Here is a 27,356-nt window from a genome sequence, read left to right as displayed (position 1 = left end):
TAACTCACCCGTCAGTCTTAGATGAATGGAAGAAGTCTTAGGCATGACCTGAAGTTTAATATCTGGCCAGAGGCGTGGTACATGCTTAAAGGTAATGTAAGTGTATTGCCTCTGAAATCATCATAAGTTCTTGATCATAGGGCGGCTTAGTTATGACAGCCATGCGCACATTCTTGTTATAAGTCAGTATATAGCATTATAATCTATACTATATAATCTATCTATATAATCTATAATCTATAGCATTATATCTATGTAAGCAAGGTGCATCATGCGAGGGAGTGAAAATTTGTAAGTATTATTATTAACATATACAAAATGAGATCCTTGATAGAAGAACATAGCGATGATTAAATTATGTACATGTCTTAAAAAGAATTTGCAAATGTACTGATGACATAAAACTATTACACACGCGAATGCAAGCCATCTGTTATTAAGCACCAATACAAAAATAAAGAAAACAGACTCGCATAACTCAATAGTATCTGCTACGCTTAGAGGAACTGACTTCAAAGTCATCAAAATCATGGTATTTCCGCTTCTCCTTTTTGCTCTTTTTCTTTTTGCTTTTTTTGGATTTCTTTTTCTTTGCCTTAGATCTCTCTTCTCCGCTACTGTCGGTTATTTCGCCCTCCTCTTCCTCAGAAGATGGCTCTTTTACGGGTTTCTCAAGCTGTATAAGAAAACAAAAAAGGTAGACAACGGACTATACAGCAAATATGAACCCGCATTTCTAAAGAAGCAAAGTGTGGCTTGAGCTCTTACCACAGAATCTGGCAGCTCAATAGCTTTGAGTATTTCCATCTTGCGCTGCGCCAATCGCTCTAGCTCTTCCAGATCATAGTCATCTTCTTCTGCTGCCGACCTTCCCTCATACACTTCCTCTTCTGCAGAACATACTTGCTCGCTGGCCTCACCTTCCCCATGCTCAGCCAGGCTAGATGTATCGTCTGCTCCAACCTCAGATAAAACATGGTAAACTACTTCCTCCTCTTCATCTCCTTCAGGCTCAGGAGGTGGTAGAGCTGCTCTCTCTTCATGAGGTGAAGCTGGTAAAGGTGGCAATTCAGGAGGTAGTGGAGGCAAAGTATCCATAGGCATGGGTATAGCATCTACCAAATATATAGCAGTAACTAAGCATAGCAAGAAGTAAATTCATAAATCATCGCCGATGTGACTTACATGTACATTAAATTGAAAAGTAACTATCAAGCAAATTGTTATTTGCTGAGATTCTGAGTTGGCACAGATGAAAAAAAACTTGAAGGTACTTGTGTAAAGGAAATGCATGAGAGTAAGTTGATAATATTCCTTTAGTTTTATACTCTTTACTGCCATGCTTATGCAAATGAGCTTTGCACGACTAAACGAATGTTACAGTGTGCTAAAATCTGGTGCAGATTTACCATGAAAGAATCAACCAATGATGCGGCCTCACTCAAATATTACAGAACACTAAATTTAGTAATAAGATGGTCGAATTTGTGGATAAAATTTGGTTGATTTTGTTATGCAGTCTCATTGTTGAACATATCGCTGACATTACAATGTGTCAATGGAATATGACTACAGCTTTAAGACCTTGCCTATTGTATGCACTTACCTGCTGTGGTACTTCTTGACATGGCTTCCTTAGGCTCCGGCGCAGATCGAATGGAGCCTTCCCCTTCGAGCGGGATTGTCACCATAGAAGCACTGGCCTGAGGCTGACATTCTGTCACAGGGCTCGATGGCGGACTAGTCGGTGATTCCGTAATCCTATCTGGACTGGCTGGTTCTGAGATTGGTGTTGCGTTGCTAGCGCGAGATCGCACAAATCCTGCAGATTCCGTCATATCTCGACTCATTTCATCAAAGTGTAGCTCAGGTTCATATGACTCAACTAGTAGGGAAGGAGACTGTCTAGCTTCCGCTGTAGATATAATCTCGGGCTTTTCAAGAACTGGACTTTCAGATGCGACAGAAGTAGATTTATCAGGTGCTGAGTGGGATGGCTCATCTTTAACAGGCGTGGAGTCATTTGAATTGGATACATCTGATTGGTTGCTGTGTGAATCTATCACAGTATTGCAAATGTCCGACAAGACAACAAGACTGTCTACAATTGTAAAGGAGGGGTTACAGCTTTCAGCTTCATCCTGTGTCGGGGTAGAACCAGATGACTTCTTTGACGTTTCATCGTCGCTGGTGGCTTTATTAAGTGACTGTTTGGCAGAGGAGCGAGTGTATCTCCGAGGGGTGATAGTGCTCGCATTGCCGGATGGCGGCGATTGAAGCTGTTCACCACTCAGGCTTTTTTGGCTCCTCAGATTGCGACGAACAATTGGAGCTGTAATGGATTTAGAGTTCTCCTCTGATTTGTCCGTTAGTTGATCTGATTGCTGTTGAGTCGTGGATGTTTCTTCGAGGGATGCTGTCTGTCCTCCTCGATTTCTCGACGATCTCCTCAGATTGTATGACGCGGGTGCCGACTTTTCCTTCTTGGAACTTGAGCTAAATAGAATAGAAATGTCAGAAACTCTACAAGTGAGTTGATTCTTTACTAGCAGCCTACAAAAACCTCAAAAGCCCACAGTGAAAATAGTTCAATGTAAAAAAAAACAGATCTCATCAAAGCACATCAATAATAAACCAAATATAAATGTGTATAGCATTTAAATATACTATTATTATGTACTAGCGAGGAAATGGTACATTAAACCTAACATAGATAAACACTCCACTGTCTTTAATATGCTGCTAGTTTCTGGAAAAATGTCGTTGTAGCGTAACATACAAACAGCAACCATAAACATGTAGGGCATAAATGGAGACCTGGATGTGGACGGTTGTGTATCCTTAGTGGGCTGCGATTCTTTTGTTTGTGATTCTTTGGTTGAGACAATATTCACTGGTTCATTAACAACCACCTGTGACACCTGTCAAACAAACCACAATAGTCAACAACGCCAACAGGCACTACATGATACTCCCAAACAAGTGTTCAAGCGCCGATACAAATACTCCAGAATTCATTAAAGACAGTTGAAATTGCTTCAAATGTAAAATTATTAAATTGGAAACAGTTTTGGTGCAGTGGCTGGCGCATATGAGATACTAAATAACATACTGGATCATAAACATGTTGATGGTGGACATCCAATCACAATGCACTTATGCTATGACCTTTGATTACAAGTTCAAACAACCTATGACTTTTTTATGAGGTAATGCCACCATTCGTAACCAGTTAACCACATTCGTGCAGGGCAAGCTGTTTGCGAGAGTCGATGTGATTGCTATCATGGATAATTCAGCTGATGATAATAATAATAAAAAAACATAATATATTTTGTAAAGCATGTGACTATTATACTATAAGAAGATGAGTTTCACAAACGAAGCAACTTCTAATAGAGAATGGTTTACTTATTTTTGTTAAGTGATTAATAACAGTGATATAGTGATATGATAAGAGTGGGTGAGAAGGCTGGCATAGTGTGCAAAGGCTATAATAGGCTTGTAAGCAGTGAATGCTGTACTATTTTGTGAACAAGAGTGATGAACGCTAGCTATTTATAGGTTTATCAACAAAATCCTCTACAATCACACGGTGGAGACTGCATGGGATGTTAACAACAACAGCAGAAAGATATATTTATACAGATTATGAAATCCTCACCTCAGTATCAACAAATGAGATGTTTGTTGATAAAAGGTAACAACCAGTTTACCCAAAAGCAATTACGACAAACAGCTAGTGATCCCAGACAGCCTTTCACTAGCAAGAGTAGAGTAGAGAGTAGAGTAGCTCTACCACGATAGAGTATCTCCTAGAAGAATTTCAACCCTAACAGTCGAGAAAAACAATGATATGAATTTGAAAAAAAAAAAGCCAATCTTCCCCGCGTTCGTTCAGACCGGACAGACTACACGCATTTCATAAAGCTCGCTATGATCACTGTACATTCATGCGTGCCACGCACCATCTCATCAGTGGTGATTATCTCCTCCTCAAACACCTCCTGGCTGTAAGCCTCTCCAAGCAACTCCTTGTTCTCTGTGAATATCGACTCGAAATCATCAGACATGTACTTCTTGTTCCTCGTTCTCTGCCTTCGCATCTCCCTTCTCTCCACAGGAGGCCCATCCGCATCACCCCTTCCACGCTTTCTTCCACCTGTGGAACAGCAAACTATAATAATATTTATAATACTAATGCGTTATTAACCAATCCATTTAGTATAACTCTCTCCGGAAACCAATAAACAAAAGACAGCAAATAGACGGTGTAATATCCCACCATCGCCAACAAGTCACACGGTTCCGCTATCTACACAAATAGAACTATTATACCCTAAAATGCTGTACATATTTATAACAATCCCAACTATAGACACAACTATAGACTGACTTGTACTTGTACCATGTAGCTTTGAAGAATGTCTGCATACCTACTTGCAAACATCTGTCATAGCAGTTGTAACTAATGCTCAATAAAAATGCTGAAACGAGCAGTGGTAACTCATTTCAAAGATTTATTATTCTCTTTCAAACCACGCTATACCTTAAAATAGCCTGAGAACATTGTGAGCGCCTTTACCCTTAGTTCTCTTTCCTTATCAGGGCAACAGCAGTTAACAGCCCTTAAAAATTGTCTTCCTGTCACAAGACAAGGTTTAATTCACCTTATCAGCTGAGTAACCACTGTAATAGTTACTACTAGCAGTTGGTTTATACAGCAAATTAGATGAGCAGCAGTCATACACCCACCTGTTGTATTAGTAGTTGTAGCTTTTACATCTTCTGTTGGCTCTGCAAAAGAATACAAATCAAATTTCATATGTAAGTCATCAGCCTATAAACTAACTTACAGAAGATACGCAGTTAACTGTTCTAAACTTTGCACACTAAAAAAATTTACTGATAAATTACACGCTAACTCTATACTGATACTAACAAGTGAAACAAGCCAACTCTTTACTGATACTAACAAGTGAAACAAACCAACTCTTTATTGATACTAACAAGTGAAACAAGCTAACTCTTTACCGATACTAACAAGTGAAACAAACCAACTCTTTATTGATACTAACAAGTGAAACAAGCCAACTCTTTACCGATACTACCAAGTGAAACAAGCCAACTCTTTACCGATACTAACAAGTGAAACAAGCTAACTCTTTACTGATACTAACAAGTGAAACAAGCCAACTCTTTACTGATACTGCACTAACAAGTAAAATAACTTGATTTGTCTGTCTTCCTTGTCTAGCAGTACTTTTAACTAATAAATAAGTTTACTGTTAAATAGAAGTCATAATCAGTAAGGGAAACACCTTTGAAAGGCCTTAACTCTTATCAACAAGCATAATTCACATGTATCTCACATATAAACATTAAACTTGCCCACTATTTCTTTAAGAGTTGCCTTCTTAGCTGTTAAAATGCATCTTATTTCCTTATACATGTTCTAAAGATAGTGTAGTTTTATAAGTTACTGAAAAGTAAAGCTTTCCATAAAATAAAGCTTTCCAGTTGATACTGTGCCTAGTAAATGATAAATATATAAAAGAAGTACATACATGTATATGCAAATGTAGCAAGGTATTTGCATATATATGTACTCAGGTATCTGCAGCAAGGAATAATCACTCTTAATATATTCTATGCAAAGTTATAATTAGCTTCCCGTATTTTTACCATTCTCTACACAGAATGGTGAAGCATCTAGTTATTACGCTGCATTCAACGTAAGTGATAGCTAACTAAAGTCAACCACAATTCCCAATAATCAATGGATGGCTAAATGATGATAACTATACGAGTTATGCTTCCTTACCAAGGAGACAATAAAAGTGTGAGCTATTCTTAGCCAAGAAAAATCTATCGGCTATCGAGTTAGTGCGAAAAACACCAACCTAGACTAACATACAGACCACCTACCTAGACTAACATACAGACCACCTACCTGAAGTAGCATACAGACCACCTACGTGGAGTAGCATACAGACCACCTACGTGGAGTAGCATACAGACCACCTACCTGGAGTAGCATGCAGACCACTTACCTGAAGTAGCATACAGACCACCTACGTGGAGTAGCATACAGACCACCTACGTGGAGTAGCATACAGACCACCTACGTGGAGTAGCATACAGACCACCTACCTGGAGTAGCATGCAGACCACCTACCTGAAGTAGCATACAGACCACCTACGTGGAGTAGCATACAGACCACCTACGTGGAGTAGCATGCAGACCACCAACCTGGAGTAGCATGCAGACCACCTACGTGGAGTAGCATACAGACCACCTACCTGGAGTAGCATGCAGACCACCTACCTGAAGTAGCATACAGACCACCTACGTGGAGTAGCATACAGACCACCTACGTGGAGTAGCATACAGACCACCTACCTGGAGTAGCATACAGACCACCTACCTGGAGTAGCATACAGACCACTTACGTGGAAAAGCATACAGACCACCTCCCTGGAGTAGCATACAGACCACCTACCTGAAGTAGCATACAGACCACCTACGTGGAGTAGCATACAGACCACCTACGTGGAGTAGCATACAGACCACCTACGTGGAGTAGCATACAGACCACCTACGTGGAGTAGCATACAGACCACCTACCTGAAGTAGCATAGGGACTACCTACTTGGAGAAGCATGTACATCACCTACCTGGAGTAACCTGACCTCTCTTGCTGCTTGTATCACTGCTGCTTATACTCATATCATCATCATTCCTTGCTACTGTTGGACTTGCAGCCATGTATGCTGCCAAACCCTTGGATAAGTCAGCACCATTCACAGCAGCCCCTAAAGTGAGGTCAGCACAATGGAGCGTCTACCAAGCTCAACCATTCTATTGCTACCCGAGTACTGAGATATCTGCAAGGTGCAAAATTGAAGACTTCCAGGTCATAGCTTAACTTGTGAAGGTGCCTCCAAGATGTGCGTGAAGGCGAGCAATCTTAAAAGCCCGTTACTATTTTAAGAGACCAGATATCTAATTTATGCAGAATAAAGAAACCTTCCCTGTTACTTTGGTGCTAACAGCTCTCACAAACCAGTGTATTACCAAGCAACTTTGATGGCATTTTCAGACTTCGACGATTGGTCCTTCTTAGAATTCTTCTATGCGCGAACAGACTTAGAACTAAGAAAATTCTTAAAGCAGCGGGTCTCCTGAAGGACCATTCGACGTATGGAAACATAACCCTTTCAAGAGTTTAACTGCTGTGTGCAGTATCAACTTTCTATTCACTAATTCATGTTTCACTAATTCACTACTTAATTTTCACTGTTGCCATTCATATAGTTATTCTAGAGTAACATATATTTAAATGTACTTTCTACTTAAAACTAAACAACGGATTACAACAAAATTTTGAAGTTTAAATAATGCAAAAAATTATCACAAACATTATTAACTAAACAAACGATAATCAACAGAAATAAATTAATAACCAGGTAACTCGTGCTATGTCGGAGTAGGTAAGAAGATCATGAAATCTGACTACATATGTTTGCTCTTCTCTGACTGTAAGGAAACCATCTTGCATTTATGCCTTCCATGAAATAGTGATTCCTTGAAAATGTGCTGTTTATTTGCTATTATATTAAATCTTATAACTAACTAAAAGACCACCTGTATTGTCATGCTATAACAATCAATATTATTTGACGATAAAAAGCACACACCTTCTTCCTCATCAGAGGTCATTGTATAGTCCTTTTAGTTGTTATATCTTATAACTAACTAAAAGACCACCTGTGTTATCATGCTATAACAATCAATATTATTTGACGATAAAAAGCACACACCTTCTTCCTCATCAGAGGTCATTGTATAGTCCTTTTAGTTGTTATATCTTATAACTAACTAAAAGACCACCTGTATTGTCATGCTATAACAATCAATATGTTTTGACAATAAAAAGCACACACCTTCTTCCTCATCAGAGGTCATTGTACAGTCCATGTCAATGCTTTTCTTAGTCGAGGCCCTCGAAGTTGATCGCGAGTCACTCTTCTCGCTGATATCCATGTCCTCATTTTTGTTTGCCTTCTCCTCCTTTTTGCACTTTGACTCTTCAAGCTTCGGCTCAGCCTTCTCTTCTATACTCACAGCCTCTTTTTTAGTCTCTGGGACTTTCCCAGAATCCTCAAAGCCTGGAGGTGCGATGGGAGCAGTGACAGGAGCGTCAGACTGTAGAGGGTTGTACGGATAGAGTCCAATATTCGACTGAGGTGCTGACTTGAAGGTGTTCTCTAAAACAAAACGTTTCTTCCAAATGCATCAATATGATAATTGCGGATAGACCTAAATTTATATGCTGCTAATGACCTGGAACTAAAAATACTGACCACCACCAGACAAATGCTGCCATTACAGTTGATGTAACACTGACTGATTCATTCAACCAATGATCTAGTACTAGAAATACTGACCACCACCAGACATATGCTGCCATTACAGCTAATGTAACACTGACTGATTTATTCAACCAATGATCTAGTACCAGAAATACTGACCGCCACCAGACATATGCTGCCATTACAGCTGATGTAACACTGACTGATTCATTCAACCAATGATCTAATACCAGAAATACTGACCGCCACCAGACATACGCTGCCATTACAGCTGATGTAACACTGACTGATTCATTCAACCAATGATCTAGTACCAGAAATACTGACCACCACCAGACATATGCTGCCATTACAGCTGATGTAACACTGACTGATTCATTCAACCAATGATCTAGTACTAGAAATACTGACCACCACCAGACATAGGCTGCCATTACAGCTGATGTAACACTGACTGATTCATTCAACCAATGAATTAGTACCAGAAATACTGACCACCACCAGACATACGCTGCCATTACAGCTGATGTAAAACTGACTGATTCATTCAACCAATGATCTAGTACGAGAAATACTGACCACCACCAGACATATGCTGCCATTACAGCAGATGTAAAACTGACTGATTCATTCAACCAATGATCTAGTACGAGAAATACTGACCACCACCAGACATATGCTGCCATTACAGCTGATGTAACACTGACTGATTCATTCAACCAATGATCTAGTACCAGAAATACTGACCACCACCAGACATATGCTGCCGTTACAGTTGATGTAAGACCGACTAATTTGTTCAACTGGAACACTTGAGCTTTTTAAATGTGAAAAAATCTTTGATTAGGCTATAATAGCGACACTCCTCTAACTATGGTATGATTTATAGTAATGTATTCTCGAATGAATGAATAGCCCTTGATTTGTTGAACCAGAAAATACAACCTGCCAGAGGAATGATTGCTGGTATCACCCACAAATGTTACAGGTACAGATAGTGATGATAACAGTTACTTCTGCTAATTTTAAAGACAATCACAAGAATTAACTACCGACACTGATAAATCGTCCAACAAGAGCTGACATAGAATGTTTAACCTAAAACTTGTGTACTACTGATATCTATTCTAGCTCACCACACTTCCAGAAATCACATTACAAGATCATTGAACATATCACCTTATCCCAAACTTTCCCATTTCTGTATTTATATTACAGGTTTCAAAATCCTGCGTAAACCATGTCTAGAATATTGTATTTTTCCTTCCACACATATGAGTGATATACAAACAGCGTTTTCCATTCTGTAACACCAACATACTAGTTTCAGTTCATGAACTTTGTGTTACTACAGACTACAATTCACTATCCCGACTCCTCCACAACACTATTAGATTACCAACTTTTAAGACTTGTTCAACTCACAGACACGTTCATGATTTCTGTCTTCTCACTTTTCTTTGTCAAAGAACATCACTTTCTCACTTTTGTATGTAACAAAGAACATCACTTTCTCACTTTTGTATGTAACAAAGAACATCACTTTCTCACTTTTGTATGTAACAAAAACATCATTTTGGTGAAGACTACTAATATAAATACCATACCTATATACCACCTTTATACATACCATATATACATACCACCTTTATACATACCATACGTATATGCCACCTTTATACATACCATACATACCACCTTTATACATACCATATATATATATACCACCTTTATACATACCATACATATATACCACCTTTATACATACCATACATACCACCTTTATACATACCATACATACCACCTTTATACATACCATACATACATACCACCTTTATACATACCATACATATATACCACCTTTTTCACTCTCAAAATTTACACGAAACAATGGCTTGGTAGTTAGCCACAAGCTAAGACATACCTTCACCATCGTCATCCTCAGTATGTATTTCATCAGGATCCACTCCGAGATACTCGCACACAACCTGAGCCACTTTAGGTTTTACCTCGAGGTCTATCTTAGGTGTGACCACCTGGTGGACAATCCTCTTTACACCCGCTTGCAGGACTCCGGAGCTAAATATTAACAGCACTTTCTTACTAGCTTGTCAAATCAGCCTACTACGGTTGAACTTTTGCTTTCAAAAAATGTCTTTCTGGAATGTAATACTTTACAACAACTCCGAGTCCCACTTTTGACATAAAATAATAATATATAAAATATAAGCTATAAATAATATAAAGTATATATATTACTAGCATTGGTCCCTGGCATTGTCCCGGTGATGGATGCAGCTACAACCATATATTGCAATATATCTGTCTTGTAGCTAGCCTTTAACTATAATTATACTGTATATAAAAGCCAAAGCTAGTCTGTCTTTCTGTCTCTCTATCTGTTCGCTTATAGAAATGATATTTACGCAAAAGGAAATATGGATCTCATGCAACTTTTTTTTGAGGAAGTTAATTATGCTATTGTGATATATAGTTCATGGGTCTATTATTACGATAGGTTGATCAGCTGATAGTACAGTGAGAAGCAACAGGCTCTGCATTTAATTTGAAGAGAAACACATGCAATAAGGCCAGCATTGATCATGACATGGTATGATCGGTGTTTAGGTCTGGCAATTAGTCTTAGGTTTACTGAGAAAATATGAAACAGCAGTTTGTAGAAGGTTCTAGAAGGTACGTCGGTACCACCTAATAACAATCATTACTAATCTCATACTCTTCTAAGTTCTTTCTCATTTGCTCCCGCAGCTGGTTCTTATTCAGCTTGTCCGACCAGATGATTCGTGATAGGAATGTGGCGCAGGCACTCTCTACCTTCTGCTTCAAGTTCTGATAGGCTGGCTGCGAACATATGCATCATCAGAATCTAATATTATTTTCAAGAGAACATAACTCCCTGCTGCAATACTTCCGCAGAGCACCATTTAGCTTATAGATGAATAATCAAATGAAAGGAGTGATTTTGTCACACAAAAAAACTTTCTTGCTTTAAAGTTTTGCACCATTATTACTCGGCATTTTTCAAATAAAAATATTTCAGATTGTGTGATGGATATAATTACAACACATGCTAATCTGAAAATGGCGCATAATACAATAATGTATACATTGAGTAACGAGCATAGATCTATGTAAATAGATGTGAAATTAAATTGCGTGTCTTAATCTATACTTCCGGGATTACCTGTATGCTGAAACTATTTCACTTAGATTGTTAGACTTAGTTATAAATTATAAAACTCTTTCCTCATGACATAAATAGCAGTGCACAGTGTGACAGTCAAAAGGGCTTGTTTGCTTTTAAATGATAATTTATATGATAATTTAATAATACAATTAACATCAGTCTTTCAGTAATCATATACATTAGCTTAGCAGCATTTCTCTTCTTACTGTGATTAAATTATTGGTTATGGTGTATCGCAATATATGTATAAATGTATCGCAATATATATTTAAGTGTATCACAATATATGTATAAGTGTATCGCAATATATGTATAAGTGTATCGCAATATATGTAGATAAGTGTATCACAATATATGTAGATAAGTGTATCACAATATATGTAGATAAGTGTATCACAATATATGTATAAGTGTATCACAATATATGTATAAGTGTATCACAATATATGTATAAGTGTATCACAATATATGTATAAGTGTATCGCAATATATGTATACGTGTATCGCAATAAATATATAGATGTATCTCAATACATTGTTTAGAATGTCTGTTTCCAGTTGATACGGTGCCTGGTAAATGAACTCTACTGAAGAGACCTACAGTGTAAGCATATCTTATCTTACTTTATACTTTGCTGCAAACTCAGTAAAATAGCGATAATATTAGGAATTAGTGAAGAGGATTCAACTACCTGCTGCGGCAAATATTTAACTTTGTTATACAGCACAACTAACAAATTCAGCATCCAATTTTATGCATTAAATTGTTTTAAACCCAAGGTTGGGATGCTTCCAGTTCGTCATAAAAGACTCATAAGAGATTGCACGAAAAAGAAGTGAGGAAATATGGTGAAACTAAGAGTGATTGCAGATGTGGCTAACAATTTATCTTGCCAAAAAGCATTTTCATCCACTTAATGCAGATATTGTTTAAAGTATTAGGAACTATAGGTTCTTATTTTGGTTAATAGAAAACAGTTTTATTATGATGCATGCCAGTCTAATTAGTAGCATAGACATCCTGATGTACCTTTACATCAACGTCTGCTAAGCAGTCTTTTCGAAGGGCATCAAATATTCCTTCAGACTTGATCTTATCAACAATGGCAATGACATGTGGATGTCTTTCTTCTCTATGAGAATTCATGACCACAGCTTTCCCTTTTCATCACCAACTACAATAAAGCCAGAATAATAAGCCAGAACTACAACAAAAGCCAGAAAAAAATTATGAATTCTTTAAAAATCGGATTTTTTTCATTAAAATTGGATTTTTTTCATTTGAATCGAATTTTTTTGAAAACATCAGTTACCGGCTTTTTTCATAACCGCTACATAATGTGATTTTATTTTGTTGAAGTGTGCCACATGAAAACATTATCAACATAACATAACAACTTTGCATCACTTTAATTTATTAAAAGTTGTTTTTATTTTAATTTTGACTAATTTGTGCAGTTCATATTTACAGTAGACCCTCTATAAGTCCCATTTTTTGAGAGTCAGTCTTTTAGATGGGAAAGTTCTGAAAAAAATTAATCAAACATGATTTTTTAGGATGATTTAAATCATTTGATTTTAATCAGCCAACTCTGGTTTTTCAGCTGATTAATGTTTAATGTAGCTCGTCCAGTCCAAAGTGGCAATCAGCAGATCCATGACAGGTTCTGTGTCAAACCTGCTACATTAATACCAAATGTAATTAAAATATGACTAACCCTAGCCTCATCTTGAGCATCGAATTAATGAAGTGTTTTAAATTCGCTGGGATACAGTTCTAGATATTTGGTAAGTTAATTATTTTATTAGATAATCGGGCATCTCCTCAATAAGAAACTGTTGTGGTTAGATGTGAGTATTTAATATAGCAGATTTACGATAGAACAAATGAACATACATGTATTAGCAAATTCTACACTACCCGAATGAAATTTGATACAGCACTTTCCCAAAGAAAGCAACTCTACATAACCTTAGTTTGTGTCAACTAAAAACTCCAGAACTTCACTACTATTTAAATCGCAATTGTAAAAAAATGGGCTCTTTTTTGTTACGGCAGATGTGACATTTATAGGGTTTATTGCCTTGCACAGCAATCTTTAAACCATAAAGCAAAATAGCTTGATTTATTAGCCAGTAATAGCATTCAATTAAGATTGAAGCACACCAACTGCAGCTTATTAACTCCGGCTCAGCTTCTGAGTGAGTAATAAATCCAACTCAGCGGATGGGAATAGAGTGTTAATAATATTCAACAAAAACAAGCAAGAGCAAAATTTGAGACCTCTTTGGTAACTGGTTGGCCTACAAAACCTTAAATAGTCTTAGGCTTTAGCCGATGAAAACAGATTACAATAAACACATCGCCGGAAAAGTACACTAAATGTTGTGTCAACTTTATAACACAAGTAAACAAGCATCTCAGTGTAAACATATACCACATAGTGGTAAAGCTAAAAAACATTGCATTCAAACCATTTTATTGCTCAACTTTACCAAATACGCAAATGACTTACTCAAGGTAACGAACGAGATCAAACAACCAGCCAGTGTTTGCTTTATGCTAGTTCACTTTTGAAAACACTTAGGCTAATTGGTAAGGTATAAGAATAAGTCAAAATAATAAGTCAATACTTTATAAATGTATCAACAAAAATCAGCAAAATTACAAAATGCTTATTTACTGTTATATTTTTATGTATAGGAATAAGTGTTACAGCAATTTAAAGCTGCTCTCCGCATCTTTCTTTGCATTACAGAAAAACGGAAAAGTGAGTGTATCCTCTAAGCCGCAAGTACGAAACAGTATGCGCATGTATTTTTATCAATTTTTTTACATTTGTTTTATAAACTAATTTATAATTTTTTGATAAACATCATTTACTACATAAATACAATGGCTCCAAAAATGTGTTACTCTTGCAAACCTTTGCAATGTTTTCACACTGACATGCATAACGCGTACATGAATACATGAAGAACGTTTTTTAAGAGTCATCGCCTCTATACTTTACTACGGATGCTTGGCCTCAAACATGCGATGTAAAAAGTTTTAAATAACAGGCTTTTATTGTTATTTTATATAAATTTTTATATTTTTATTAATTTTTTTTATTCATGTAAAAAAAGAGAGAGAGCGTAATTTAAAATAGGTATGGATAAACACGTAAAGACCAATCGTGCGAGGAGTATAAGTTTCTGCGTACCATCAAGTACTTCCGGCAAATAAGGCGAAAGCATCAACTAATTCATTTTTATCTATATTATAAAGAGCATTTACTTAAAACTGGCAACTTGTGTGCCTTTTTTACTAATCTAATGCGTTGACCACGAGATTTGCTTACAAAACTGGTGTGTAAATATGGCAGAATCATCAAATCTTGAGGATGAAATGTCCAGGTAAAACTTGAAAGTAATACATTTTTTCTGTAGTAACCGACATCTTTTTATTTTGTACTACATGTATTGCAAATTCGCGTGAAACAGACGTTTTATCACATAATACTGGAAAATATTTGAGAGTGAATGAGTTGAATACTCTTTGAAAAGTGGACTAGTGATAGTTTTCTTACTATAATTGTAGGGAATTCTTACTCGTACTACTTGTAGGGTTAGTCTTACTATAATATGTGGTTTGCTGTAATTAAATTAATTCAAGTTCTTTGGGCAATTTGAAAACTGTGAAGCAAGCAAGTTTTAGTTGCTGATTTCAGAGATTGTTTATGTCATGATATTGTGCTATGCAAAGAGTTACTAAATAACCTTATATGATGAATCTGAACAATAATGTCTTCATCAGAAGTAAAAAAATCATCAGTTATATGTAGTTTGTAGTTGTCTGTGGGAAAAATTGTTTTACCAAAATACACTGTAGTATTTAAGCATCAATGAATCTATTTAAAGACCGGTTATCAGAAAACAATGATCAGAGTATTATAGTAAAGTAAACTGATACATAAACTCTTACTGAGTTTTGTTAGTATAGCGCTAGCATGATTACACAGTTTGCCTAAGAAATTATCAACATAATATATATTATATATATTTCAAAGTTTGTCGATCGTCTGTCCAGCTATAGCAATTAAAATCTAGTAATGAATAATCTGTATCACAGAAGATTTGTTCTCAGATCCTCTCGGTCACTAGACGTCAAGCTGAACCATTAAGCCACATGAGATGCAATGGATTCATTGGGCAATATGAGCCATTATTTGAGTTAAAATACGCATAGCGACTCGTTACGAGCAACGTCACCAAAGCTTGCTCTCATGGCTGTTAGTAGTAAGTTTAGCAATACAGATACTAGCTTACTCAAATCAACCAATGGCAACTACATTACCCACCACTGTTTATAAGCTGATTTTTAACACCCGTGCAACGCCGTGCATTTGCCTAGTATATATATATTTCAATGTTTGTGATTCGGTCTGTCCAGCTATAGCTATTAAAAACTTGGAATGAAAAACTTGCTTCTTGCTGGATTTGAGCTCTTAAAAATAGCCACCCCTAGTTTCTGAACTCGCATTTAACCACAAGGCTACAGAGTTCTTACAAGTCTATCATTGATACCATATACTGTATGCCCTTCTCTCGATTGCATACGCTAAATGACGTATTAATGGATTCATTGCACTCACGGTTTATGATACCCTTGTTATAAAATATTTTCTACATAACTTAGAAAAACACTATGTTTGTTCGTTCTTTTTTGTTAGGGCGAATTTGTTTTTTGCCATATGATATAATTAACAAAAATTTTCTCAAAGTTACAATTGGTCAGTCGGTGTACTGATTATTGACGACATTGCCGATGTGCTACTCGCCGAATTCCTCCCACAACGCATAAAAGAAACGTTCAGCATTAAAGGGTGTAAACCAGCCATGTCCAAAGTCCGGCCGGGGGGCCAAATGCGGCCCGTGGTCAATTTTCATCCAGCCGGCAGCCTTCATCATAAAATCAATGTCTGGCCCGCGTGCAGAATTAATAAGTGATAATTTCTAAGTTCTGCTATCCCTAACGGCCGGTGTTCCGGCATTCACATGGCTTTGTTTACGAAAGCTGTTTCTAAGTAACTGCTGGATGTTGTACTAGAAATTTCACTTCCATTTGTAACAGTTTCAATTATCTTTACCCACTTCCTTCATTTTAATAATAACCTTTATTAGAACGATTTCGTTTGTTGGTAGGTAATACATGATTGTGATGCAAATAAAGTTTTGATGATACTAACTATAATATTCCAGTATATTTTGAGTCATGAAATGATGAACAAGTGCTCAATGGATATGATGCTACTGTAAATTTTATTACACGTTTTTTAAATTTGTACGAACTTTCATAGTTTTAGCGTGAATAATGGTGAAGTACTGTTTTTTTCTGTTTGATGACATTTGCTGTTGGTCTGCCGCATATATTTACTAATGTTTATCAAATATTGTATTATGAGCACGTTTAATTATGTTTGATAAAAGTTTAAAAACTTCGGATCATTGGACAGATTGCCCAGGGTTACTGACACGCATTGACACAAACGGCCAGGGTTCAAAGGGTTAATATATGAATAATTGACTGTATGAACTCCCAATTTTCTAAAATGGCAACAATCAACAAAAGGAGGAAAGTTGACTTCGAGGGCCGATGGTTCAGGGATGGGTGGAAATTGGACTGTTTCTTCTCTGAAATATGTAACAACTGTGTTTGCCTCATTTGTAAAGAGACAGTGGCTGTTTTTAAAGAGTTCAATGTGAAGCGGCATTACCAAACAAAATATGCTGACGTATATGACAAGATCACCGGTAATGAATGCAGCGAGAAACTGAAACATCTTGAAGCTAGTTTAATCTCACAGCAGCAATATTTTACAAGAGCTCGAGAGTCAAAAAAGTATGCTACAAAGGCTAGTTACGAGGTAAAAGCGCTGATCACAAAGCATTTTAAACCTTTCATCGGGCTTAATTTATCAAACACTATGTGATGAGATTGGTGAAAAATATCTGTCCCGAGAAGCAACAAGAGTTTGCCAATGTCTGTCTGGCATGTAACACTGTGTTAAAAAAAGTAAAATTAAGTGAACGTTAAGCTTCAGTTATGTCAATTCAATTTTAATATGAATGTTTCAAATGAACCAAAAAACATGCTTAAGATGGCTGAACTTGAAATAAAAAAGCAAATATGAAACACAGATTGGCTCGGTGAAATTTATTTAGATTAATTGCTGTTATATGTAAAAAAAATTCCTCAAGGTTGCCCCCCTAAATTTTTAACGCACCAAATCTGGCCCCCTTTGCAAAAATCTTGGCCCCCTTGGTGTAACCTGACGTGAATACGAAAACGTATACATGTAAATATAGTTGATAAAATTTCAGCCGATGACAAATTTAAAGTTTAGTTTGCTTAAATACATACTAAACCTTAGCTTTAGGCATGTGTTTTGTAATCTAAATCCATACAAGTGAAATTCAACTTTTATGTTATACGTCTGTCTCGAAGACAAAAACTCCCTACAGAGCATACTGCACATAGTACATTGTAATACTACATTTTATTGCAGATCATAACTACTAAATACACAAAATTTAAAGGTTGACTTGCAACCAAATTCACATTACAGTTATTTGATATCAAAAGATTCACCTTGTTTTACTCTGTTGTGTTGTAGGTGCCAAATATGTGGGAATGTGATTACAAGCTCTTAAAAGCTAAAAAAGGAACAGTTAATCGCAGCCACACGAGACCGCTGTAGTTTGGATTCTCTTTCCAAAACGGCTCAAATATGACGTAGTTGTGGTAGATGGTTTCTGTTTACAATTTCATGCAACCTTATTCGTCGAAATATTTTCACAAATATACTTCACGCGTTCAATAAAACCATGTCTATTGTTCTTACGCGTCTGTTTTATCATCATTGTAATGCTGTCACTTTTAGCACTGATATCTTATAACTTACCGTAAAAATTCATTTAATTTTTTAACCGTACCTCGAGGGAGTACATATCATTGTCTGATAATCATGACGAGCTTGTTTGTCACCTGTGATAATCGAAAGTGCTGCAAAAATTATTTGCGAAGTATTGGGTCACATGATCAGATTACGACTTGGCGATTAGATCAAGCCGAAACAAAAGTGTAAAGTAGCGAGCATCTATATTCGATACGAGGTCTTCGGTAAAACCCGAAGTGTTTGTCATAAACTAGTGCTACAAGAAGTTTTATATTGAGCTTTTTATTGGCCTTTCAATTCACGTGAGAACATCACGTGACAAGATAATAACCAAATTGTAATGACTATGTCAGATAAATAAACAAATTCCAATCTACGGCGGCTTTTCGTTTTTGAGCTTTTAAGAGCTTGTAATTGCATTTCCACATATTTTGCACCTTCAACACAACAGAGTAAAACATGGTGACTCTTTTGATACCAAATAACTGTAATGTGAATTTTGTTGCAAGTCAACCTTTAAAGCCCATTAATTATATAAAAAAATTTATTATATAGTTCAATACATCAGAGTCTTAGCTTTCGAATGAGCCTATATTCAATACACAAAGAATAATAGAACTATGAAAAACAGGGTGTCAAAAGGATGTCCTGCAATAAAAAAACGCTTGGTTGCGGTTCCCACAATGTGATGTCATAATTATTATTTAGCCTTAGGTAGTCGATCCCTTTCGCTGCCATTGAGGCTGCGCTTTTCTGTGACAATCGGTGCTGTTAAACCCAGAGAGCGCTAATAATAAACTAGGATTCTAAATAATCAACAATGCCCGGAGATCGTGCTAACGCCCGACCAATACAAACACATGTTTTGGGTTAATTAATTATGCTTCAATAAATATACTGTTGTTGATAAAGGTAACGAAATCACATCGATTAAATTGTGACCTGCAGTTGCGTGGCCTTAGGACTATATGTCAATCGCACTTTCGCGAGATCACGAAATGCTTGAAATTAATTAGTCTCAGTCGTGCCCCTCAACATCACAATAAAAAGAGAGGGCTAGTGCGTAATATCATCGGGAAAACATACATGTAGTATGGTACTTGGAATCTGAGTTATTTATCATAGAAATAATCTGTCTATGGAAAGCTAATGACACTAATTCCTTTGTCATCTTCATTGGTTCTCTAGAGTTGTCCTACCTTCGCCTGCCACTAGCGTCATTATCGTAGTTGGTAAATATAAGCGGTGAGTAATAAAATAAGCGGTGAGTAATAAAATAAGCGGTAAGCAATAAAATAAGCGGTAAGAGCACGCAACACCGAATATGAAAATTGTGACGTCACAATTTTCTGCTCTACCGCAGAAATGTTCAATGGTATGGGCTCGAAAATTGTGACATCACAATTTTCGAGCCTATACCATTGAGCATTTCTGCGGTAGAGCTCTGGGGAAATCCTATAAACACCAACCAATGTCTGTCTCACCATGGCAAACAATGGCTCATTCGAAAGCCAAGACTCTGATGTATTAAAATATATGATAAAAAAATTATGTAATTTATGTGCTTAAAATGCTGCTTATGTGCTTATTTAAATGCGAACAAAATCTGTTTGGTCTTTTTATTTCGTCTGATTAAAATTAATTCTTCAATCAGATCTAGTTAAAACATCTTTGTTTGTATGTATATTGCCTATTTTTCCTTTAATGTTTATTCTATTATGGATATAGTTTATTAACTTGTGCAATTTCCTTTCCTCAACATGCGAGGAGTGAGTGCTTTACACGTGTTTCACGATAGTTCATTATACTTTTCACTTTGTGTATTAGCTTACACATCTTTCCTTCGTTTCCAATGACTTTTTAATTCGTGATTGATTTCACATTTTAGAACAAACGCTTTGCCTGTAAAAGGGTTAAATTTAGCTTCCTAGAATTCTGATGAGCTATTTGAAATATGCAATGCTAGCCTCTATTTGAACACCAGCTCCATTTGATCGCCACTACAGGGAAAAAGTTGACAAATAGAGCACCATAGTGTTTAAATGGAAGTTTTATGGTAGCTGTAGCTGCTAGTCAGTCACTGGGAAAAGTTACTGTATGTTGACCTAAACGTTAGGATTTACTGTTTCATTTGATTCAAAATTTGGTTTTTGTGTTAATATACTGAAATATCTTTAATATATTAGTTTTACTTGGAATTATTTTTCTTGTAGTTGCCAGAGTTGACGTTTAAAACATGTAAACTTTAGATGTTATAGACTACACCTGTCAAAATTACATCATTGAATTATTGGTTAAACTCCCATGCGTCAGTTTTATTTTGGTCCTGTAGTCATCATCCTAGGTTTGTACAATATGCTTGTGCAATCTTTCATTGGTTTCTGACAAAGTACTAATAAGTAAGGCGTTTAGTGATTTTAAGTGATATCTATAGTCACTGGGGAGATATTGCTTAAACTCCTTTGTTTATCAACTGAATATAGGACTTTCAAGCCCCATATCTGTGTTGATTTACTTACTATAAAATACGAATGTTCAAAAGTGCTTTTTACGAAAAAATATACTTTTGTGACTCGGTACACTCGTTAGCAAACATTTTGTCATAAGTCTGCTGTTTACTCTAGGTTTGAACAGGAGATATTGGGTTCTGGCCCCAGTGAGGCAACCGCAGCACCTGCGGTCGCCATTCGAATAGGAGCCAACACATTTCCATCTGTTCAAGAGCAGCTGGCAGCTCTGAGAGCACAAGTACACAGCACTGGGAACAATAGCAATGTCGCTTCCCAACTCAGTGGCTCAACTGCGGGTTTGTTATCATTGCTTATATTGTTGGCTAACACGGTGTTATTCCCAAATTATTCTAGTGTATAGAATAAAAATTTATTACATTTTATATTTCATTTTTAATAGTCTGTTAATTAAGCAGCAATACTGGTTGATTATTATTTATGCTATGACTCCAAAAGCCTCTTTCAAAGAATGCTAGGGTGGGATTGTGTGTAGTAAAGTATTTTAATTCATTCTGTTGCTATGAGAAAAATTGGCTTAATTTGTGACTAAAGCTTTAGCAATTGATTTCTACTAAATATTTAAACACAAATAATATAAAGAAAACTTTTCTGCTACAGTAAAGCGATAATGATACACACAGTAGTGGATTAATAGATGTTTGGTAGTCTTTTAGCTCATAAACCTACTTTGGTTTCAACACAAAAGTCAAATAGAACTCGTGACATTTTTCTTTAATTGCATGAAAACTCTTCGGTAATTTTATTTTCAATGTATAGCAATTTTTCAAAAGATATATTTGAAACGTGGAAATGGTGAATATATTGTGTACAAGATTATGATAAGATTTTTTTCTTGCGCTATTACTGGCTTGGTTGAATGTTGCAGATGGCCAGCGACTTGCTGTGCGTCCCAGGTTGTCAGCTCCTCCTAGACCTCCAGGATTCATTCCTCCTACCATGAATGGTATTCAAAATGGTGTCACTCCTCGACCAATGGCTGGTCCTCCACCCCCACCTCCGGGCCTTACTGGCCCTCCACGGCCAAACTCTTTTGTTCCACCACAGTTAAGGATGAGAGCTGCTACTCCTGCTGGACCGGAACATATTACAAACCACATGCAGGCTACTCAGCCAATGCTAAGGCCTCCTGCTCCCCCACAGATTCGTCCTCCGCCAGGTATGATGCCTGGAATGCAGACTGGAATGAGTCTGGCCGGACCAAAATCTGACACCTTTACCAGTGCACCCGTTCGCTATACCCCACCGACGGTTAAAGCTGCAAAGGTTGTTTACTCTTCTAAACCTGTTATGAATAAACCAAATAAGGACTCCTCTGTCAGTAGTGACAAATCTTTGACAAGTACTGGTTTGAAGAGGGACGCTCCAGAGCCAGCAGCAGCTGTCATAAATCAGACTGCGTATGTCGCTACACAGTCAACATCTAGTGCCTCTATGAATGCCTCTATGAATGATCTGTCACAGCCACCCGCCAAGAAGGATAAGAAAGCAGCAAAACAGTTGAAGGACAAGAAGTACATTCGAACTGCTGCGAATGACGTTTGGGAGGACCCAAGCTTAGCTGACTGGGACCCAAGTAGGTGTATAAGGATGTTATGGTCTGAAGCTTCTTTGCTTTCAGATTTAAAACCTTGAAAACAATGAATTTTATCATTCCGCTGTTACGATCTTTGTTTAATGGCAAAGGTCTATCTTTTTGGTTTAGCTATTTCAGGGAATTCTCTTTATTAGATCTTGTTAGGGCTGATTAATAGTGCTAGTGCTAACATCAAAGCGCAGTTACGTTCAAGCAATTGATAATCAGTTAATAATGGTTTTTCGCAAACATTTAGAAAATTAATAAAAGCAAACAATACTCTTTTGGAGCCGTTTCTATAAATCACTTGTAAAAGTGAAATAGATTTTTCAATCATATCATTTATGTGCTATTCCGACTTTTATGATGGTGGAATATAATTTTATATGACTTATAAATATGTTAGAAAACCACAACATAAGTTTAAAAGAGTAACCTATTTAACATTCATTAAAACAAAATGGTTGTATTACTTTGTGTGAACAAAAATTTCTGCAAATAATTTGCTGTTGCAGGAGTTGTTTACCCTTCATTGCTATGCTAACAAATTTTTTACAGCCTAGAAGTGTTTTTAAAAGCTAAATATTTAAAAATATATACAGTGTAATATAGTGTACGGCATATAGTGCAATGTATATAGGTCATAATATTGTGACTTTTCCTATATATGTATAGACCTACTAGGTGAACGCCTGGCATTGCCTGGGTTATAAAAAAGTCTTTGCACAGAAAGTTTATATTTATTTAACATATAACCACAGTTACCATTCTAACTTTCAAACTTCATATCATGAGAAAAGTGTTTTGTACATTTTAAATAAATTGAGAGAAGAAAATAAAACAGCCGTAAAGATTTTCAGACTTAGTCAAACAACTGCAACTTTCAAATTTCATATAATGAGGAAAGTATTTCGTGCAGGTCAACTTAGTTGAAAAAATAAAACAACTATAAAAGGGTTTAAAGTAAATGTGAAATAATTAGCGAGTAATAGCTAAATTAAGTCTGTTTTGCTATGATTACAATAAAAGATGACTTGGTAATGATACAATTAATACCAACTGAGAAAACAAAACAAAAATCCTGAAAATGTTGAATTATTAATAACAATTCTTGCATAGAAGTGTGCGTGTATAAAAAAGGTTACTGTTCCAACAGAAGCTATCCATCAAAACTTTGACTCCGACGATACCGGTACCTCTCGATACTGGTACAGATGTAAAAATGAGATATCGTACTGTCTTTATCTGACAGAACGGAGTGAGAATGTAGAGGCTCTTCCTACTCGAGATAATACAATTGTCTGCGTGAAAAGCATTGGCCTTGACCGCGATTTAGCAATTAAACTGTACGAAAAACCGGAAATGGAAGTTCACGAAAACACAAAAAAGCATCATGTTTCATAGAGTAAAAAGAGTTCACAGAGTTTCAATTAATACGTGATTTTGGGTGTGAAAACGGAAAAGGGTGTATACGGTAGGTTATATAGTAAGAGCTTTAAATCGTAAGAGCTTTCGTAGTATCGTGGTTAGAGAATTGGATTGCAAACCTGCGGTTGCAATCTTCGTGAGTTGAAGTCCAGCGAAATGTGAAATCTTAATTTTAAACTTTTAATAGCTATAGCTGGACATACTGAAAGACAGACAGATGACAAACTTAGAGAACTATTGTAGATATATAGATACATATATAGGCACATCTAGGTTAAACAGGACAATCAGCTAAACTAGACCATCAACCACCTTATTAGTCAGTTTTAATGAGGGTCAACTCTACTTGTTTGGTCCAAGTGAAAATCAGTTGCGCTTCAGCACTCCTATTGCAAGTCTGCTCGACATGACCATGTTTCTTTTTCTTTAGTAATCGTGCAATGTTAAATATCTGCTCAGAATGCTTTTTAGCGTTTTTAGCCTATGTGAAAAATCTGATGGTTTGCTGGTTGATTATGCTGTGTTAAGTGTGAGATGGTTCTTGACTTAATTCTCATTCTATACTTTTCAGATGACTTTAGGGTTTTTTGCGGAGATCTTGGCAATGAAGTTACGGATGAAAAGCTTGCGGAAGCATTTAAAAAATATCCATCTCTTCAGAGGTCAAAGGTCATCAGGGATAGACGCACGCATAAGACCAAAGGATATGGGTTCATAAGTTTCAAAGATCCAATAGATTACACGAGGGCCATGAGGGAGATGAATGGTAGGTGATTGTTGATTCCCTAGTCTTGTTTTATTTTGTTTGAAAAATCATTAGAAGCTATTATTATGTGTTGGTTTATATACTGTTGTTGAGGCTGTGGAACTGTTTGCACTGAAGCCTGTCCAGTGAGTGAGCTTGGCTAGCGGTTAGTTTTGGTTTATCTGTGATTGGTCTGCATATTGTTGCTTGGAACGCTCTAGGACAGGGATGGCCAAATGATTTTGGCCATGATCCGTTACAGCCAAATCTGACACATTAAAGATCCACAACACACATTAAAGATCCACAACAAGCTGTAGATGTGCATTTTTCTTTTTTACTATACATAAACATGCAATTATTTGTGTACATCTTAAAACAAGGCGTAAAATACAATTTTAAAAAACTTTTTATATATTTAATTTTACTAAAAATCGGTGAATGAATGTGTAATAAATACGTCTGATATCAGTGAGAAAATGATGAGAGGGCTTTGAATTCACAATACATACTACCAAAACGCGGTTTACTGCTATTTGCAGCGACTCTTCATGTTCATGAAGACGGGTATTTATGAGTCATGTTTCATGATATTTTTTACAAAATTCATTGCTGAATACAATGAATTTACAAAAAAAATTCAGAGAAAAGTTTAGAAAAATCTTTTTAAACCAAATTTTAAAAAAATACTTCAAAAATCTTTTTTAACAGCCAACTTGAAAGATCCACAAAAAAACTAAACAGATCCAGATCCGCCATTTGGCCATAGCTGCTCTAGGAGACAAGTTATCTAGCGGATCTCTGTTAGGGTCAGTCTTTAGGCAAGTTCTCACATGGCATGGGCTATTTGTAAAATTTAGCAAGCCGCATGAATGACAGAGTAATTTGTACCATAAGCGCGTACCATAACACCTAACTTAAACTTAAGAGTGAGATATAACACCTAACTTAAGCCTAAGAGTTAGAGATAACACCTAACTTAAACCTAAGAGTTAGGGATAACACCTAACTTAAACTTAAGAGTGAGAGATAACACCTAACTTAAACTTAAGAGTTAGATATAACACCTAACTTGAACTTAAAAGTGAGAGATAACACCGAACTTAAACCTAAGAGTTTTAACTTAAACTGGTCTGTCTAGGCCATAGATATAATAAACCCTATACTATATCTATGGTATGCTATATCTATGGGTTTACTGTATCTATGGTCTAGGCTAACTGAGCATATAATTATTATCAGTCTCATCACATTCACTTGCGAAATTATGCATTTCTTAAAACCTAGTGCATGTATGCTGAAATTTACTTGGGTGTATTATAAAATATTAGCGCAAACTTCACATTGTATTTAGAGACATTTGTATGTTGAAGTAATGGTAAGTGGACGTTTGATTATTATATAATAACAAATACTGGTAATTATTATAACTAGCCTGCATGGCATGACAGCATCACTTAATAAGTATCCCATGTTGTAGCTTTTGCTCGTAATTTTGTAGTTGTCTGCCTGGTTTAAATTTTTGACCAGATAACTGGATTACTGCAAATGAGCTTAGCTAATCAGTTGTATGTAGTAGATGGTCACCATTTTTAAGTAAGTGGTTGAGAATGCACTAAATACTTGTTGCATTCTGTCCGTTCTGATTATACATCTAGGCCAATTTTTCCAAACATATCATGTACTATATGAGCTACTATTCTAGATTTGAAACATTTCTCAAGCTATGGCTTGCGCAAAGTTTTGTGAAGTACAGCAGTTTTAAACGTTCTTAAAAGTTGAAATAAAAATATATTAACACGATTTTTCAGATGTCTTTTAGTTTAAGAAGTTACGCCGCACGTATTTATCACTCTCTACCTCCCCACCTTATCGTTACCTAGTCTAAATTTATGTTATCTTTTCTCAACAATAAAATAACATCTTTTTTATTAGTTATTATATTATTACTTTATTAGTTCAGTTATTGAATTTAGATTCTTACCTAATTTTATAGAATATATTGGTTTTATTGCTATATTTACCTGTTTGATGTATTTATCATTAAGTTGCAGGCTGTGGAACAACGTAAACGAATTAGTGCGTTCTTATAGGAATGTTGGCTCTAATATATGATGGTTCCAACATATAAAACAAATCTCAGAATTAATTACCATCATATGTAGAGGTTTCACTGTATAATATTATTGACTCAAGTTTTTAATAGCTGTGCTAGCATGCATGTTGTAGACTTCTATGGTTGACATGCATGGAAAATCTCTACTTTCCTGTATGCTTACTTGTTCGTGTCCGTGCTTGAGTGAAGACTCGTTAAATATTACTCTCTTTTGGAACTTGTTGTGGATCCTGTTGTTGAATACGTGTAGGTAGCTAGTAAATATGTCAATCATTACAGGCAAATATGTGGGAAACCGTCCAATAAAGTTAAGGAAGAGCAACTGGAAAGATCGAAATGTTGAAGTTGTCAAAAAGAAGGAACGGGAAAAGAAGAAGCTAGGTTTCCGATGACATCCTATTCAAAATTTTGCACATCTGTATATATTATCTTGTAACA

At 36.2% G+C, this 27,356-nt stretch overlaps 2 protein-coding genes across 2 annotated transcripts; one reads left to right on the top strand and one right to left on the bottom strand.

Annotated features, from left to right (window-relative positions):
• Nucleotides 1-282: 282 nt before the first annotated feature.
• On the bottom strand, nt 283-12,762 carry LOC137393510 (biorientation of chromosomes in cell division protein 1-like 1). Its single transcript, XM_068080088.1, has 11 exons — nt 12,615-12,762; nt 11,114-11,238; nt 10,301-10,455; nt 7,948-8,271; nt 6,679-6,816; nt 4,756-4,797; nt 3,969-4,162; nt 2,818-2,921; nt 1,607-2,496; nt 769-1,115; nt 283-676 (listed from the first exon to the last, which is right to left on the bottom strand). The coding sequence occupies exons 1-11, from the start codon at nt 12,729-12,731 to the stop codon at nt 479-481; spliced, it is 2,634 nt and encodes an 877-aa protein (XP_067936189.1). The 5' UTR covers nt 12,732-12,762; the 3' UTR covers nt 283-478.
• A 2,058-nt stretch (nt 12,763-14,820) lies between these two features.
• LOC137395302 (RNA-binding protein 42-like) lies at nt 14,821-27,341 on the top strand. Its single transcript, XM_068082192.1, has 5 exons — nt 14,821-14,983; nt 21,150-21,331; nt 21,922-22,629; nt 24,629-24,823; nt 27,198-27,341. The coding sequence occupies exons 1-5, from the start codon at nt 14,946-14,948 to the stop codon at nt 27,308-27,310; spliced, it is 1,236 nt and encodes a 411-aa protein (XP_067938293.1). The 5' UTR covers nt 14,821-14,945; the 3' UTR covers nt 27,311-27,341.
• Nucleotides 27,342-27,356: the final 15 nt, after the last annotated feature.

This window comes from Watersipora subatra, chromosome 4, assembly GCF_963576615.1.
Source record: "Watersipora subatra chromosome 4, tzWatSuba1.1, whole genome shotgun sequence".
Lineage (NCBI taxonomy): Eukaryota > Metazoa > Bryozoa > Gymnolaemata > Cheilostomatida > Watersiporidae > Watersipora > Watersipora subatra.
This window is presented reverse-complemented; position numbering and strand designations above follow the sequence as displayed.

Coding starts and splice junctions, on each gene's coding strand:
- LOC137393510 (XM_068080088.1), bottom strand. CDS start 12,731: ATGAATTCTCATAGAGAAGAAAGACATCCACATGTCATTGCCATTGTT. Junction 11,239..12,614: donor TAGCAGACGTTGATGTAAAG/GTACATCAGGAT, acceptor ATATGTTCGCAG/CCAGCCTATCAGAACTTGAA. Junction 677..768: donor TTGAGCTGCCAGATTCTGTG/GTAAGAGCTCAA, acceptor TTTCTTATACAG/CTTGAGAAACCCGTAAAAGA.
- LOC137395302 (XM_068082192.1), top strand. CDS start 14,946: ATGGCAGAATCATCAAATCTTGAGGATGAAATGTCCAG. Junction 21,332..21,921: donor ACTCAGTGGCTCAACTGCGG/GTTTGTTATCAT, acceptor TGAATGTTGCAG/ATGGCCAGCGACTTGCTGTG. Junction 24,824..27,197: donor GGCCATGAGGGAGATGAATG/GTAGGTGATTGT, acceptor CAATCATTACAG/GCAAATATGTGGGAAACCGT.